General features: G+C 35.5%; 1 protein-coding gene across 1 annotated transcript in view; it reads right to left on the bottom strand.

The window, feature by feature from the left end:
- Window positions 1-1,266: 1,266 nt before the first annotated feature.
- tmem276b (transmembrane protein 276b) overlaps window positions 1,267-15,340 on the bottom strand; it is a 29,969-nt gene continuing 15,895 nt past the window's right edge. The window contains exons 2-4 of the mRNA XM_007246902.4: window positions 12,542-12,655; window positions 11,639-11,776; window positions 1,267-10,354 (exon numbers count right to left, since the gene is read on the bottom strand). Of these exons, the coding sequence (XP_007246964.3) occupies window positions 10,104-10,354; window positions 11,639-11,776; window positions 12,542-12,655 (503 nt within the window). The 3' untranslated portion in view covers window positions 1,267-10,103. The remainder of the gene's footprint in view (window positions 10,355-11,638; window positions 11,777-12,541; window positions 12,656-15,340) is intronic.

Here is a 15,340-nt window from a genome sequence, read left to right as displayed (position 1 = left end):
GCTATAAAAATGTACACCAAATGCCTGTTTAGAATACATTGCACGTATTGGCTGTCTATAGGATTTAAAGAGTCTACAACCTATATGTTCCTGTTTAATTCATCTAAACTAATCATATATGAAATGTATCAGCATTAGCATACTTTAAAACATACTTTTTTGTTTTATATGCCTTTATGCATGATATGTTGTTGCTGTCACCAAAAATCCTTGAGTTTCTATTTTATTTTTTTGGTAAAATGTGAATCTGGCACTTAATTAATTAATTGGATATGCTAAATTACTCTGGTGTGTGACTGTATGACTAGATATGGATTGGCACTCTGTCATTTTACAATATTAAAATGGTGCTACTTTAGATTAATAGACAGACAGATTGATGGATAAATTAATAAAGAAAGAGACAGATAGATGGATTAACAGATAGACATATAGATGGACAAATATATTAATTGATATACAGCCAGACAGCCAATACCGAATGCCCGATGCAGTCTTCCAAGTGGAAGGTTGTTTCAGGTTGAGAGTACGCTGTGTGTGATTGGCTGTCGCTTCTCACCTGTGTGTGTGTGTATTGCTTGTATTAATGGTGATTGTAAAAAGTTCTTGGGTGTCCAGAAAGGCATTATATAAGTATAACTTTATTCATTCATGTTTTGGACATACAAGGTTCTTGCTTGCTCTTACAACAATATGCAAAACACCTCTACTTTTACTGACTGCCTCCTACTGTGCCTTATTTAAAACAAACAAAAAAACAAACAGCATTAAGCATTTCTGGCAACCGCAACATCGCAACATGATTGGGCGGAGCTAAACAACAGTAATCAGTAAATACACTGATGTGCCAAAAGTCATGGGACAGCATGTACCGTATATCCATGACTGTATGCAAATTAATTGTGTAGTTTGACTTCAGGGAACAGAATGCTTGACAAAGGCTGCACCTTTATAAGTTGTGAGGTGGTATCTTGTGACTTTTGGCTTGTCAGTGTTTACTGTTTTTTTGTCCACAAAAAAGCATCTGTAAATTTAACATGAGTGAGTTTTTACATTTAAGTTTAATATGGACTGGGGAGTTAATTATATCTTTTTAAAATAAAAATATAAATATATTTTTCAAATTTTTAAACTATGTTGTGGATTATTTCCTTTCTTTTATACCGGAGAATTTTGTACAGTATGCTAATTTTCTTGTTTTTTCTACTTAAAAAAATGTGTATGTTAAAATCAACGACGCCAAATTAAGTGAAACACATCACACTGTAAATGTTAATTACATTTTATTTCCTCAAAATAAAAATCAATAAAAAATGGACACAAGTCTCTTAATACATTGAAATCAATTCACTGCCATAAGGACATGCGAGACGTGATGATTCCTGTGTTCTTCACCTCCTGCTTCACCAGATTAACCAATAATAAAAACAGTTCATACAAAATTAAAACGGTGCTACTTTGACTGCCAAAATAAAGAACGGCTTTTGTACAAATATGTATAATTTTATTCTGAAGCTGCTTCTTCGTTCTGCACACATTACATTACATTACATTTTCATTTCACTCATCTCACCCTTTTCCTTTTTGTGAACAACCACAACTTATAACCCTTAGTAACACTGGATGCTAATGACACAGATGAGAATTTATAGTGAATGACTGTTTTCTTTTAATTTTTCGGTGCTTTTAATATTGCTATTTGCTCAGTTCTGGTATGATACGTAAAAAAAAAAAAAAAAAAAAAGAATTCTGATATAATACTGCTTTTTTTCCATTCTCATACAACACATTACTCAATATATTTCATATATTACAGTCCCTTTACTGTTCCCAACAGAGCCTCTAATCACCTGTATCATCAAAAACCTGTTTAATAAAACACATATTCCTAAATTAATGACTTTATAGAAGAAGGAATGGAAGTCATTGTAAAATAAAATGTAATTTTAGGTATATACCCAGCATTTTTATTGGTGATCAGTGAATCAAAAATGATGAAATTTACTAATATTTATTTGCTTGTTCAGTTTCATAAACAGTGGAACCTGTTCAGATCTGATTCAAATTCAAATTAAAAGCATAGTGTGAACAGCCTTAAAGAGCCACTAAACCCTAAACCATATTTTTTCCATTACTAGCTGAAATGTGCTATTTTGAAGTAATAAAACATACCAGTCCTGCTTAAACATTTTATAAACCTTTACTAAACATAAAAAAATGCGTTTATTGTGGTCATTTTTGACTGAATTTCTGCAGCGGCAGAACCCTCTCAGGTTCAACTGTGCTATAGACATAAATGACGTTTCAATGTACTTCAAGGTACACAGACACATCACAATATGCAAATCAGTTAATCCATAAAATCAGGCCCCCCTGCTGACATCCAACCATCTGGTTCACACCGCTATCAGAGGCACACTGCTGCCGATACAGCTCAGCCAATCAGCTCTCTGCCTGCCCCACCTCTAAACCCATACATCACCCAGTGCCCCTTCCAAAATAACCCTCACATTTTTTAGCCTTTTTCAAAATTTAAAAGGGTGGAGGGGTTTTAAAAACATCAGATTTGAGATACAATTTTAAACCATATTTTTAAAAATATCAAATATTTAGGGAGTCCTTAATTCATTCTGTATTCGGTAAAATCTACCGAAACCATTAAATTGAATCAAAAAATAAATCACATACATTTTTACACATTTTCAGCTATACATTTGAACTGAATCAGGTTTTTAGAGAACTAGACTTGACAAACTTTACTTTTAACACTTTAACCCTAGTTCTGAAAAAAAAAATAATAATAAAATAAAAAAGGATACTGTGTTGTGCTCAGGTTCTGGATCAGGAGTCGAACGTCTCTGTGACTCTTGTGCATTTGGTTACAACATTTGAGGCATAATTAGTTTACAATTTATAATAAATGTGCTTTTTCACAGCCTGTATTATTATTCACTACAGTACTCACATACTAGAGTGTGCGTTCCATACTGTCAGATTAGTGTCACATCATAAGAGTGAGTTGGTGCACTGATAACACTTTACAAAAAGAGTATAATCTTATTTAACAATACTTAACACAGAATGTCTCAACTAATTGTTAATTAACACTAGTAATTAGTTATGACATTAGTCATTAGATTTTTTAACTAGTGTCTCAACTATTTGTTAATTAACACTAGTAATTAGTTAAGACATTAGTCATACATTTTTTATAACATCTCAACTAGTTATTAATTAACACAAAGTAATTAGTTGAGACATTAGTCATTAGATTTTTTTATAATGTCTCAACTAGTTATTATTTAACAATAGTAATTACTTAAAACATTAGTCATTAATTTTTGTTAACTAATGTCTTAACTAATTATAAATTAACACTAGTAGTTAGTTAAGACATTAGTCATTAATTTTTTTTAAATTAAGGTCTCAATTAATTATTATTTAACTACTTATTTACACTAGTAATTAGTAAAGACATTATTAATCATTATGAGTTTTTAACTAGCATCTCAATTAATTATTAATTACTCTAGTAATTAGTTAAGACATTAGTTATTCATTTTTAAACTAATGTCTAAACTAATTATAAATTAACACTAGTAATTAGTTAAAACATTAGTCATTACATTTCTTTAATTAATTGAGATATTAATTAAAGAAATGTAATGACTAATGTTTTAACTAATTACTACTAATTTTACAACATTCTAAAACATTACATTTAGTAATATTTAACCCTTATTGTAAAGTGTTACCGATGTTTTTTACAAGCCCTATCCTAACAGGATTATTTTCTAAGGGGACGTCTGTAAAAATTATTTCACAGTTCTACTCAGTGATAAAACTCGTGCATCTGGACTGCAATTGAAAAAACAGGAGGACCAGTGAGTTTTCTCGGTCATGTGACATCGCGTGCAGTAGCTCCTCCATTTCCACTCGCTGTTGTGTTTACGCAGATCTCCATGGAAAATATAATTACGATGCATAGCAGTAGACAAATAGTTATCTTATTAAATGCGAGGAGACAGGTGAAATTGGACGGAACTAAAATTACTGGAGTTAAGCAAAAAACAGTATAACTTTCTCAGAGGTTGTCTGAGGAAAACATATACATGCATGGTTGTTCCGTACGGGAATAAAATCACAGAGGAAAAAAAAAAACATAAAAGAAAAAATTACCCCAGGACCACCTGAGAAACTAATCCCATTTGGATAGGGCTTTTTAAATAAAATACTAAATAATTTTTTGTATTTGATTATTGTTGTTGATTGTGTTTGACTGAGAAGACGTGCCAGGTTCCCTGAGCCTCTAGATCCACTCTTTAATGAGGGTTAAGGGGGACACAGGCTGGGCTGTAAACATTACAGTACATTACATACCAATATACAATATGTACGTACCCATACTGCACCAACAGTATACACACTTCTATACACCATCCAATAGAACTACGCAGTGGCACTCTACGTGATTAATCTGTGACAATTCAAATCGACGCTGTGCAGAATGTAGATACCAGGATACCACCCACCAATACCCCACAGATATCTGAAAATGAACAAAGGATTTCAGTCAGGGTTCTAAACCCTCAAAACTTCGAAGAGCAGGATTATCTGCTGAGACAGTCATAATGAGGAGAACAAAAAAAACCCAGTTTACACCTGAACACTTAATGCATCTTAATTATCAGGATTATATCTGGATAAGGCCAAGCCACAAGAATGCAAGTGTAAACAAAACCAATTTAAAACAGATCCAATCTCTCAAACCACTACAGGAGGTGGTCTGAGACACATTTAAAACCAGAGGTGGAAAGTAACTTATTACATTTACTCGCATTACTGCAATTGAGTAGATTTTATGAGTAATTTGGAATTTTATAATAGGTAATTTACTTCACTACTTTGGAAAATTCCCCATTACTAAGTAAAAAATAAAATGCTGTGAAGAAAACAAATAGTTTGAATTAAAACAAAAAATTGAGTTTTGTTCTCCATGGCAGTGCAGCTGAACTTCTCCATGCAGTGTTTATTCTGGTTAGCAGGAGAGATGCTGTGTTAATCAGCTGTGCTCGGGGGAACTGGTGTTCTGTTGAGTTATGCTACCCATCGATATGGGCTTCTTTACGGCACTGCGCATGCACCGACCAACAGTTTTTTGTATGTTTTCATGTTTTAATGATATTTCCTTAAGTTTTTATTGGCAACATTAAACAATCTGCTTGAATGTTAAATAAACAAGTAAATAGCAGTTAAAGCATGGCAATGGCAAGTTAAAAAAGAATAATGAACTGTAAAACTATAAAAATAAAGTTTACAGTCACCTATATAACCATAACTTTTAACAGTGAAGAAAAAAATGGATCTTAGAAACCTATGCCACTTGTTCTTAAAAAAACGTTTTTATGGGGTGGTCTGAACAAATACTTGCTGAAAGGTCCAAATTATTTAATTTAATAATTATTTAATTTAGGATTTGTAATAATTAAAAGTAACTATGTAACTTTTACTCAAAGTAAATTTCAAATTGAGTACTTTTTTACTTTTACTCAAGTAGATTTTTAGATGGGTACTTTTACTTTCACTTGAGTAGATTTTTAGCAAAGTAAAGGTACTTTTACATAATTACAATTTTCAGTACTTTTTTCACCTCTGTTTAAAACAGATACAAGTTCAACCACTCAAACAAAACACTTCAGAAGGTTGTCTGAGATGCACTTAAAACCGATTCTAATTGAATAAATTAAAAAAAACTTCTGCAACAGATGCTAATCCAATCACTCAAAAAAAAAAAAAAAACACTTCAGGAAGTGGTCAGAAATGCATTTAAAACAGATTCAAATCCATTTACTCAAACAAAACATTTTAAGAAGTGGTCTGAAACATATCTCACACACATTTGTCTGCCAAATCTTAATGCATGTGGTTAAAATCTAATCAGGATATAATCCAGATATTAATCACACAAAGGGACCAGGTGTAAACAGGGTCTAAGAGATTTCTTTTTGCGTTTCAGCACCTTTTTATATGAACAGACCTGAAATCCACAAACACACAAACAAACACACGAGCAAACGAAAAGGATTTATACATATGGACTGATAGAGGCCTCAGAAAGTTGAAGTTTGTTGAACCTGTATGGTCTATGTTTCTTTAATCTAAGCATAGGCTGAAGCTCTTTTAATACGATTCATACTTCCACATCCTTCAGCTCTCTGATAACCGCAGCTGTGTGTTTTGTTGACGATGCTTTTCTTTTATTCAGCTAAGAGCTCCGATCAGGATTTGCTGTGGCAGGAAGTTTTTTTATAGTCACACAATAGATGGAAGTCTTTCAGAGAAAAAAAAAGAAGCTAAATAAGTCCAAAGTTTTAGGTACACTATACTGCCAAACGTATTCATTTTGTCTGCCTTCACACGCATATGAACTGGAGTGACGTCCTATTCTTAATGCATAAGGTTCATTCTTCATTGCTTCATATCTTTTTTCAAGGCTTTCCACAAGGTTTAGGAATGTGTTTATGGAAGTTTTTGATCCCTGGTTCTGAAGGGTCTGAAGGGTGTTTTGGACAAACTGTTAAAATTTCTCTGGATCTCAGAACGCTCTGAGAGAATGGAGGTGTGCTATTCATCAAAGGTAAATACTTTATATCATGTTTTACTACAGCAAATGCCCATTTTACACCGGAGTTCTCCTTTAACTTAGTTACCCTTCCCCCACCACCACTCAGCGGTGAGACCTGCTGAATTAGAAGGAAAACATGGCGACACCCCTGTTCCTTACTACTGTGGCATAATATATATCTGCTTATTATAAAAAGACGCCAAGACTGCAGTATGCTGTGTTTGCCTGCTGTTGTGTTCCATACCTGGCAAACCCGGATGTGGAAAAAGGACTGGGGAATGTAAAGGGGGCGGGATCAGATTCTAAAACACATTTTAAAACAGATTTACCCTCCTAGACATGCCTAGAGCTTGAACTTAGCTTTAATGGCACATCCTGATCATTTTTATGAATTATTAAAGAAATATATTACATATTGGTCCTTTTAGTTAAAGGAGAACTCTGGTGTAAAATGGACTTTTGGTGTAGTAAAACATGATAAAAAGTAATTAAATTTGATAAATAGCACAGCGTTCCGAGATCCAGACACTTATACATATATATATAGACTCCGCATAGCATAGCAGCCGGTGTTCTGTCGAATTTTCCTAGCTTGTAGAACTGTGCTGCTCTAATGTATATTTAAGTGTAAAAATACAAAAGAAGCACAATTTTAGGGAATGTACCCAGTGACATTCCAGTAGATGTACGTTATTAGATTTGGATTGCATAAATCATTGTATCATGGCAAAGTTATGGCAAATATAGCTCATTACAAACTGCTTTTGTATTTATTTATGATAATAATTGTAATTTTTAGTTTCCATTTACACTTTTGTGCAATGACAGTGCGTCCAGGTTGTTTAATGCACATAAATCCCCCTGAAACAGATAATTATAAATAAAAAACACAAGAAATAATTAAATTGTGTAGGTCAGCGCATGCGCAGTACCTTTGGGAAGCATGTATCGATGGGTAGGAAAATTCGAGCTGAAGCTCACGTTATAGAATGTAAACAGTGTTTTTTTAATAAGCTTTTTGAGCACTTTTTAAGTTATTATTGCCTCATTTTAAATGTCAGAGCTCTCCGGATCCTCGCTAGGAGGTGTGGAGCTACTTTGACTTTGGATAACAGTGGAAAAAGCGATTTATTTGGAAAATTTATGCTCTGTATCACCCAGTCTGAAGGGTGTTTAGACAAACTGTTAAAATTTCTGGATCTCAGAACGCTGTGGGAGAGCGGAGGTGTGCTATAAATCAAAGGTAAGTACTTTTTATCATGTTTTACTACAACAAAAGTCCATTTTACACAAGAGTTCTAGATTAAGTCAGGTGGTTCAGCTCCAGCAGGTCCAGACTGAGACTTTTGACAGTCTAACTAACAAATGCAAACCAATGCAGTACAAACCACTGACAGGAAAAAACATTTTTTTTTTTGGCTGGGTGTTTGCTGCTTGCCCCTGCATGTTAGCTTCTTCTCGGTGTCATCTCCCAAGACATCTTGGAATCTTGGAAAGTGTTTGTCTTTGTGTGTGTGTGTGTCTGTGTGTGTGTGTGTGAGTGCAGAATCAGATGTGAAATTGTGAAAACCGAGCACCATTTTAAGACGATATATAGAAATAAACAGTCACTTCCCTGCCATGTTTTGAGTGTTAGTTTGAAGTGTGTTGGCAGGAGAAGAGCAGGACTGATGGAGGACTGATGGTGGCCATGCTGTAGAGAACTCCATGTAGCTCCAGAACAGAGGAGCGGGATGTTGCACAATGTTTATCCTGAATGGAATGCGTAGCATGTGTGTGTGTATATGTGTGTGTGTTACATTTTCGGTGCTGTTCAGTTCAGTTCTTGTTGATGCTGATGTTATTTATGACTGGAGCTGCGTTCCAAAGCATGCGTGTATACAGCTGAGAATGCAGCAGACATATGGAGATATCTGAAGGACGCGACTGATGTATCCTTTATGATTACCCACAATTCTTATATAAGATACGATGGAAAAAGACCCAAAAAAAACAGCATCAAGAAAATGGGTGAAAATGGTAAAAAGCGAAACCAACGAAGCAGAGTTTGTTTTAAATATTTGTAAAATATTTATAAATGACCTCTGTGAACACAGAGTTAACCACCACAATGTCATCACATGATGTTTATTAAAGCCAATTTATGATTCTATCTAATGTCAAATCTATGACATAACCTGCATGTATCCTTTTTTTCCTGTTTTTGTTCCTAAAAATTGATTTAAACAATCCCGATATACTGCCTTGCTTACAGTAACGTAACATAGCGTGATAAACTGAATCGTAAACCCTATATTGTATTGTGATACGTATCGCATCACCAATACACTTTTAATTCTTGATAACGAACATAATGCTTATGTATATTTAAGTTTTGAGATTTATAAGTTATGGATGTACCAAATATATGCCAACTGGAAATATTCGGCAAAAAAAAAGCACTTTTGGTGTTGAATGACTTTTTTTTTTTTTTACTATTTTAGTTCACAATTTCTATCCCTAATTTATTAAAATGAAGCCAAAAAGATGATAGAGTTAGCTAAAAGCAGACAGAATGGCTCCCTACAGCCACAGGGTCGTGTAAAAACTGAGCTCAAACAGGGACTCTGGTCTGTCATCAACTCAGCGAGTAATCCAGCTCAGAAAATCAGTTAACTAGCAACAAGGCTGGCTCCTGTGCCTTTTAGCACTGCAGTTTTAACCGTACTGTTAGCAACCATGGCTAAACCACTCCAGAACCTATATTTCAAAATAAAAGCCAGCTAAAGTGTTTTGTAATTGCGACTTCATGGCATTTCATTACAAATATAAAGAAGCGTTGGCTTAAAATAAAATCTTTGTAGTAGAAACGCTGTATTGTGCTTTTTGTCTACTGGGTTGTTTAAAATGTTCAATAAATGAATAACTTTAAGTTGAAGTTTTTTTTTTTAATTAGTACCTTAAATAAATACATTCAAGCTATTTAATGTATGCAGTGGTGAAAAAAAGTGGTAAAATAAAAAAATTAAACGACGATAAAAATATACAATTTGATGCATCCCTTCCCTAATGACCAGTGATCTACTGGGAAGGAGTACTGTGCTTTATAGCACAGTATTACTAACTGTGCATACTGCACTGACTGCAGCCTAGGCTTTGGAACACAGATTGTGTAAGTGTGTATGTATGTGTACTACATTTATCTGTGCCAATGTATTTATTTGTATTTATTTGTAAAATGATGGGAATGGAAATTGTTTAGCTCCACAGCGGCCAAAAAGAACATCTTCTGGATGAAGACAGTGGAACACCGTCAGATTAGGGCTGGACGTCTTCAGTAAACAGCTTTAAAAACTCCTGAAAAACACACACACCTCGTACGGCGAGACGGATGAGTGGTGTGAACGCAAACAACACATCAGTGATTCAACAGTCCAGCTGTGGTGTCCTAAAGGTCCTGTAGACGTTGTGCAGATGTTTCAGTAAAGGCAGCTCCCGTTCACACGGTCCCGTTCTCGTGCCGGGGCTTGTGCACGGTGGTGCGAGCCGAGGTGCTGCTGAGGGAGGGGGCCAGCGTGCACAGGAACCCGGCCAGCAGGGTGAGTCCCAGGCCTCCCCAGGCGCAGAACATGGACCAGCCGTAGCCGTGGCTGATGTCCTCGGGCAGGCCGTACAGGTAGCGGGGGTACCGCGACAGCTCGAAGTTAATACCCGCCACGCAGGTACACAACGAGATTATACAGCACGTTCCTACAGGAGAGAGAAATACCAGAATATAAAGTCAGAAAGAGAAGACAGTTTCTCTGATTTTGCTATTTATAGGTTTATGTTTGAATAAAATGAACATTGTTGTTTTATTCTATAAACTACAGACAACATATCTCCCAAATTACGAATAAAAATATTGTCATTTAGAGCATTTATTTACAGAAAAAAAAATCAATTACAGAGCTTTCTGACCTCAAATAAAGCAATGAAAACAAGTTCATATTCATAAAAATTTAAGAGTTTAGAAATCAATATTTGGTGGAATAACCCTGATTTTAATCACAGTTTTCATGCATCTTGGCATCATGTTCTCCTCCACCAGTCTTACACACTGCTTTTGAATAACTTTATGCCTGCACTCCTGGTGCAAAAATTCAAGCAGTTCAGCTTGGTTTGGTGGCTTGTGATCATCCATCTTCCTCTTAATTATATTCCAGAGGTTTTCAATTTGGTAAAATCAATGAAACTCATCATTTATAAGTGGTCTCATATTTTACACCAAGTGGAAGTAAGGATTTCCACCAGGTTTAGGTCTGTGTTTATGGGAATGTTTTATGGGAAAGTTTGTGAGTTTAAACACAGATATTGCATAAGAAGCCCTGGCTCACAGACAAATAGCCAAAGTTTCTTGTTAAAATCACCACTAGATGGCGACGCTATCTCAGATTAAGATTAGACCTGTTAAAGTACCCATAAGTCCTCACCTTCATAATAAGGGTATAAAAAAACATAGCAGGTGCAATAAATAAATGGCAAACCAGTTCAGTTCAATTAAACAACTTTATAGTTTATTTATAGTTTAAATGACTTTAGTATTAATCTACAATGCAGAACATTTAAAATAATAAAGAAACACTGACTTTAAGGTGTGGCCAAACTTTTGACTGGTACTGTCACAATGTATTGCAAAACTGTACGCAATTTATTGTCTTAATGGTTTAAAGCTTACGGCTTATCCAATTAGGACAGTGTCATAGACAATGGACCACAAAACAAACCTGTCTTCCACCAATGTTCACATGTAAACTAATAATTAAAAATGAATTCTGTGTTTTTGAGAATCCATACAGTATTGCAAACGGAAAAATATTAAAATATAATATATAATGTATTAATAATATTTTATTACATTAAAACATTTTCTTGCATTAAAATACTCACTCAATATAAGAACTCAATGTACACAGGAAACTACAAAACCTGCTCTCACAGACACACACGCACACACACACACACACACACACACACACACACAGTTTCACTCACCTCCCATGAGGAAGAGTAGTCCAGCTACATACTGCATGAGATCATGCTGCTGGCAGCAGCCCAGCACCCCGATGGTCCATCCGAAGAGGATGATGGAGACGGCCATGCCAACAAAGCCTGCGGTCATCCTCCGCAGATCTACACACACACACACACAAACACACACACTTTAACAGCACATGCTTTAATCACACCTAACCTACACTACCCACGCGTAAGTTATGAATCACTCACAGGTTATGAATCACTCGGTTCTGTAATATTATAGACTAACTAAACATTATATAGACTAATAGTGATGCAGTATTCTACACCGTATGGACAAAAGTATTGGGACACCTTCTCTTTTATAGTTTCCCTCATGACTGTCTTTACTGTATAACAAGGGCTTCGTACTATATTTTCAAACATTACTGTGAGAAATTGACTAAATTCAGCCACAGCCACCTCATATCAAACTCTCCAACTTATCCAAAAGATTTAGATTAAAACCCCGACCATCATTCCAAAGACCTCAGTTCAGTCCTGCTCAGTCTTGTTATTTATTGATGTTTCATTATTATTTTGGTTACTTTTTTAATGACATTTTGCATTTTAAAAAAGGCACGATTTTGTTCTAATAGGAAAAACATGACAATTTTTGGTATTGCCTTAGACTTTTGAAAAACATTCAAAAAAATAATTATTCAACAGGTCATTACTTGACGTTTATCAACTGTTCAGATGATGTAAATATATATATACATATATAAAACACTATTTAATTTTTATGTGTCTTTATACTGAGGGATTTTTAAAAGTGCAATGTTTAAATTACAGCTATTTGATTATATAGTAATTATACAACTAATTGATTAGATATATTATATAGTATTTGTGAATTCTGCAGACTCTGAGACTTACGCAGGGCGTGCCACTCGTCCTGCCGGATGGTCTTGGTGATGTTGACGGGCAGGTTTTTGGGCAGGATGGACGAGGTGTAGTGATACTTCACTGGAGTACATCTCTGAATCAGACCTAATGGAAACAGACAGAAGTGAGACAAACACAGAATAACAACCCACTGTCTGTGAGGCGATGAGTACTGCCATTCCTCTAAAAGCCTGCAACAACATTAGGTCAGAAAAATGTTGATAAAATTGTTAAAAGATATTAAAAAATATTGTTTATTTTTAAATAAATAAGGTCTGAAATATTACAAAATACTAATTTAACTTTATTATGTGGTACAACCTAAGTACAGTCTATGTATTATGGTATATGTATAATTCATGGCTAGAGTAGCACTGCTGAGGCAAATTTATGACAAGTGTAGCACTGCTGAGGTAAATGAATGACTAGAGTAGCACTGCTGAGGTAAATTCATGACTAAAGTAGCACTTCTAAGATAAATTAATGACTAGAGTAGCACTTTTGAAGTACATTCATGGCTAGAGTAGCACTGCTGATGTAAATTCATGGCTAGAGTAGCACTGCTGATGTAAATTTATGGCTAGAGTAGCACTGCTGATGTAAATATACTGTACTTTGCTGGTTTGCCTGTTTATTAAGGAGATATTAAAGAGGTTAGGTAAATAAATGAAAGCTTTGAAAAGCAAGACAAACTACATCTAGGTTAGTTAATATAATCAGTGGTGAAAAAGGGCCAACATTTATTTTTTATTGACATTTTGCATTTTTAAAAAAGGCACGATTTTGTTCTAATAATAAAAACATGACAGTTTTTTGTATTGTCTTAGACCAGGGGTGTCCAAACTACGGCCCGCGGGCCATTTGCGTCCCGTTTCCTTTTTTAGAGCGGTATTGGAGGAGGTATTTTACAAATAGAATGAAAGTTGGCCCGCTGTTAAGCAGGTTTTTATAATGTGAGATTCAAAGTTTGAACTCTAGGTGTCAGAAACGGGCCAAAGAGTCTAAAAGCGGAGAAGGTGCGCAATTGTAGCGCAGAAAAACAGGCCAAAGAGTCTAAAAGCAGAGAGTGCACGCATTTCTAGAGCAGAAAAACAGGCCAAAGAGTCTAAAAGTGGAGAGGGTGCGCATTTCTAGCGCAGAAAAATGTGCCAAAGAGTCTAAAAGTGGAGAGGGTGCGCATTTCTAGCGCAGAAAAATGGGCCAAAGAGTCTAAAAGTGGAGAGGGTGCGCATTTCTAGCGCAGAAAAACGGGCCAAAGAGTCTAAAAGCGGAGAAGGTGCGCAATTGTAGCGCAGAAAAACAGGCCAAAGAGTCTAAAAGCAGAGAGTGTGCGCATTTCTAGCGCAGAAAAACAGGCCAAAGAGTCTAAAAGTGGAGAGGGTGCGCATTTCTAGCGCAGAAAAACGGGCCAAAGAGTCTAAAAGTGGAGAGGGTGCGCATTTCTAGCGCAGAAAAATGGGCCAAAGAGTCTAAAAGTGGAGAGGGTGCGCATTTCTAGCGCAGAAAAATGGGCCAAAGAGTCTAAAAGCGTAGAGAGCGCGCATTTCTAGCGCAGAAAAACAGGCCAAAGAGTCTAAAAGCGGAGAGAGTGCGCATTTCTAGTGCAGAAAAACGGGCCAAAGAATTTAAAAGCGGAGAGAGCGCACATTTCTAGCACAGAAAAACGGGCCAAAGAGTCTAAAAGTGGAGAGGGTGCGCAGTTGTAGCATAGAAAAACGTGCCAAAGAGTCTAAAAGCGGAGAAAGTGCGCATTTCTAGCGCAGAAAAACGGGCCAAAGCGTCTAAATTGGAGAGGGTGCGCAGTTGTAGCGCAGAAAAACGGGCCAAAGAGTCTAAAAGTTGCTGTAATTAAGGAGTTTAATATTAGGAGACATCGTGAAATAAAACATCAATTTGAAAAATCTTAGTTTACACAACACTGTCAAAGATAGATAAAGATAGTAAGTAAAATGGTGTGTAAATGAAAATAATCAGGAAAATGTATTATTTAAAGTGGTATATTTCAGACTTAGACTTAGAATTTTGAAAAATATTGTATTTTATTTATTAAAAACATATGAAATCGTTTATGAAATCATTCAAATAAATCATGTTCAGTTATCAGTATTTGCCCAAAAAAAAAAAAACAAAAAAAAAAACCCGGTCCATCTCTAAGATGACCGCTGGACAACACTGCCAGCTTGAGAGAAAGAAATTCCAGGAGAGCAGAATACACAAACACCACTGACTGAGTTAAATAAAATACTCAGGAATAACTGCACACTTCTGTGGAGTCTCACAGTCATTCTCAGCATCCTGAATGTCATGCACTAGATAGTTTGCCTTGTTTGGTGGGGACAGAGGGACAGAGAGGGTGAGGAGAGAGAGACAGACAGACAGACAGCCAGCTGTGATACAGAGGACTGGAACTGCATGTGATTCTTCCTGATCAGCCTCTAATTAGCCTAAAGCATGCAGGTGAGAAAATCACACCAATTAGTTTAATACATTACAGCTAGTATACCTCCCAGTCAACTCTGCATGAGAAGAAATCAATCAGTAGAGCAGATCCCTGTACACACTCTCTATTTAATTATTCTGAACTTATAAAACACTCTAAAGTTCATTAATCGCAAATTAGGGCTGCAACGATTAGTCAATATAATCGACACTGTTGATTATTTGAATTTATCGACTACAAATTTCATTGTTGACTAACCAATAATTTGTAACAGTACCTAAATATCAGAACTTTCCACTTTTAAACAACATCCAGACATTTAAATGCCTTTTAAATCTCATGTACAGCTG

This window comes from Astyanax mexicanus, chromosome 23 (genome assembly GCF_023375975.1).
Source record: "Astyanax mexicanus isolate ESR-SI-001 chromosome 23, AstMex3_surface, whole genome shotgun sequence".
Classification (NCBI taxonomy): Eukaryota; Metazoa; Chordata; class Actinopteri; order Characiformes; family Acestrorhamphidae; genus Astyanax; species Astyanax mexicanus.
This window is presented reverse-complemented; position numbering and strand designations above follow the sequence as displayed.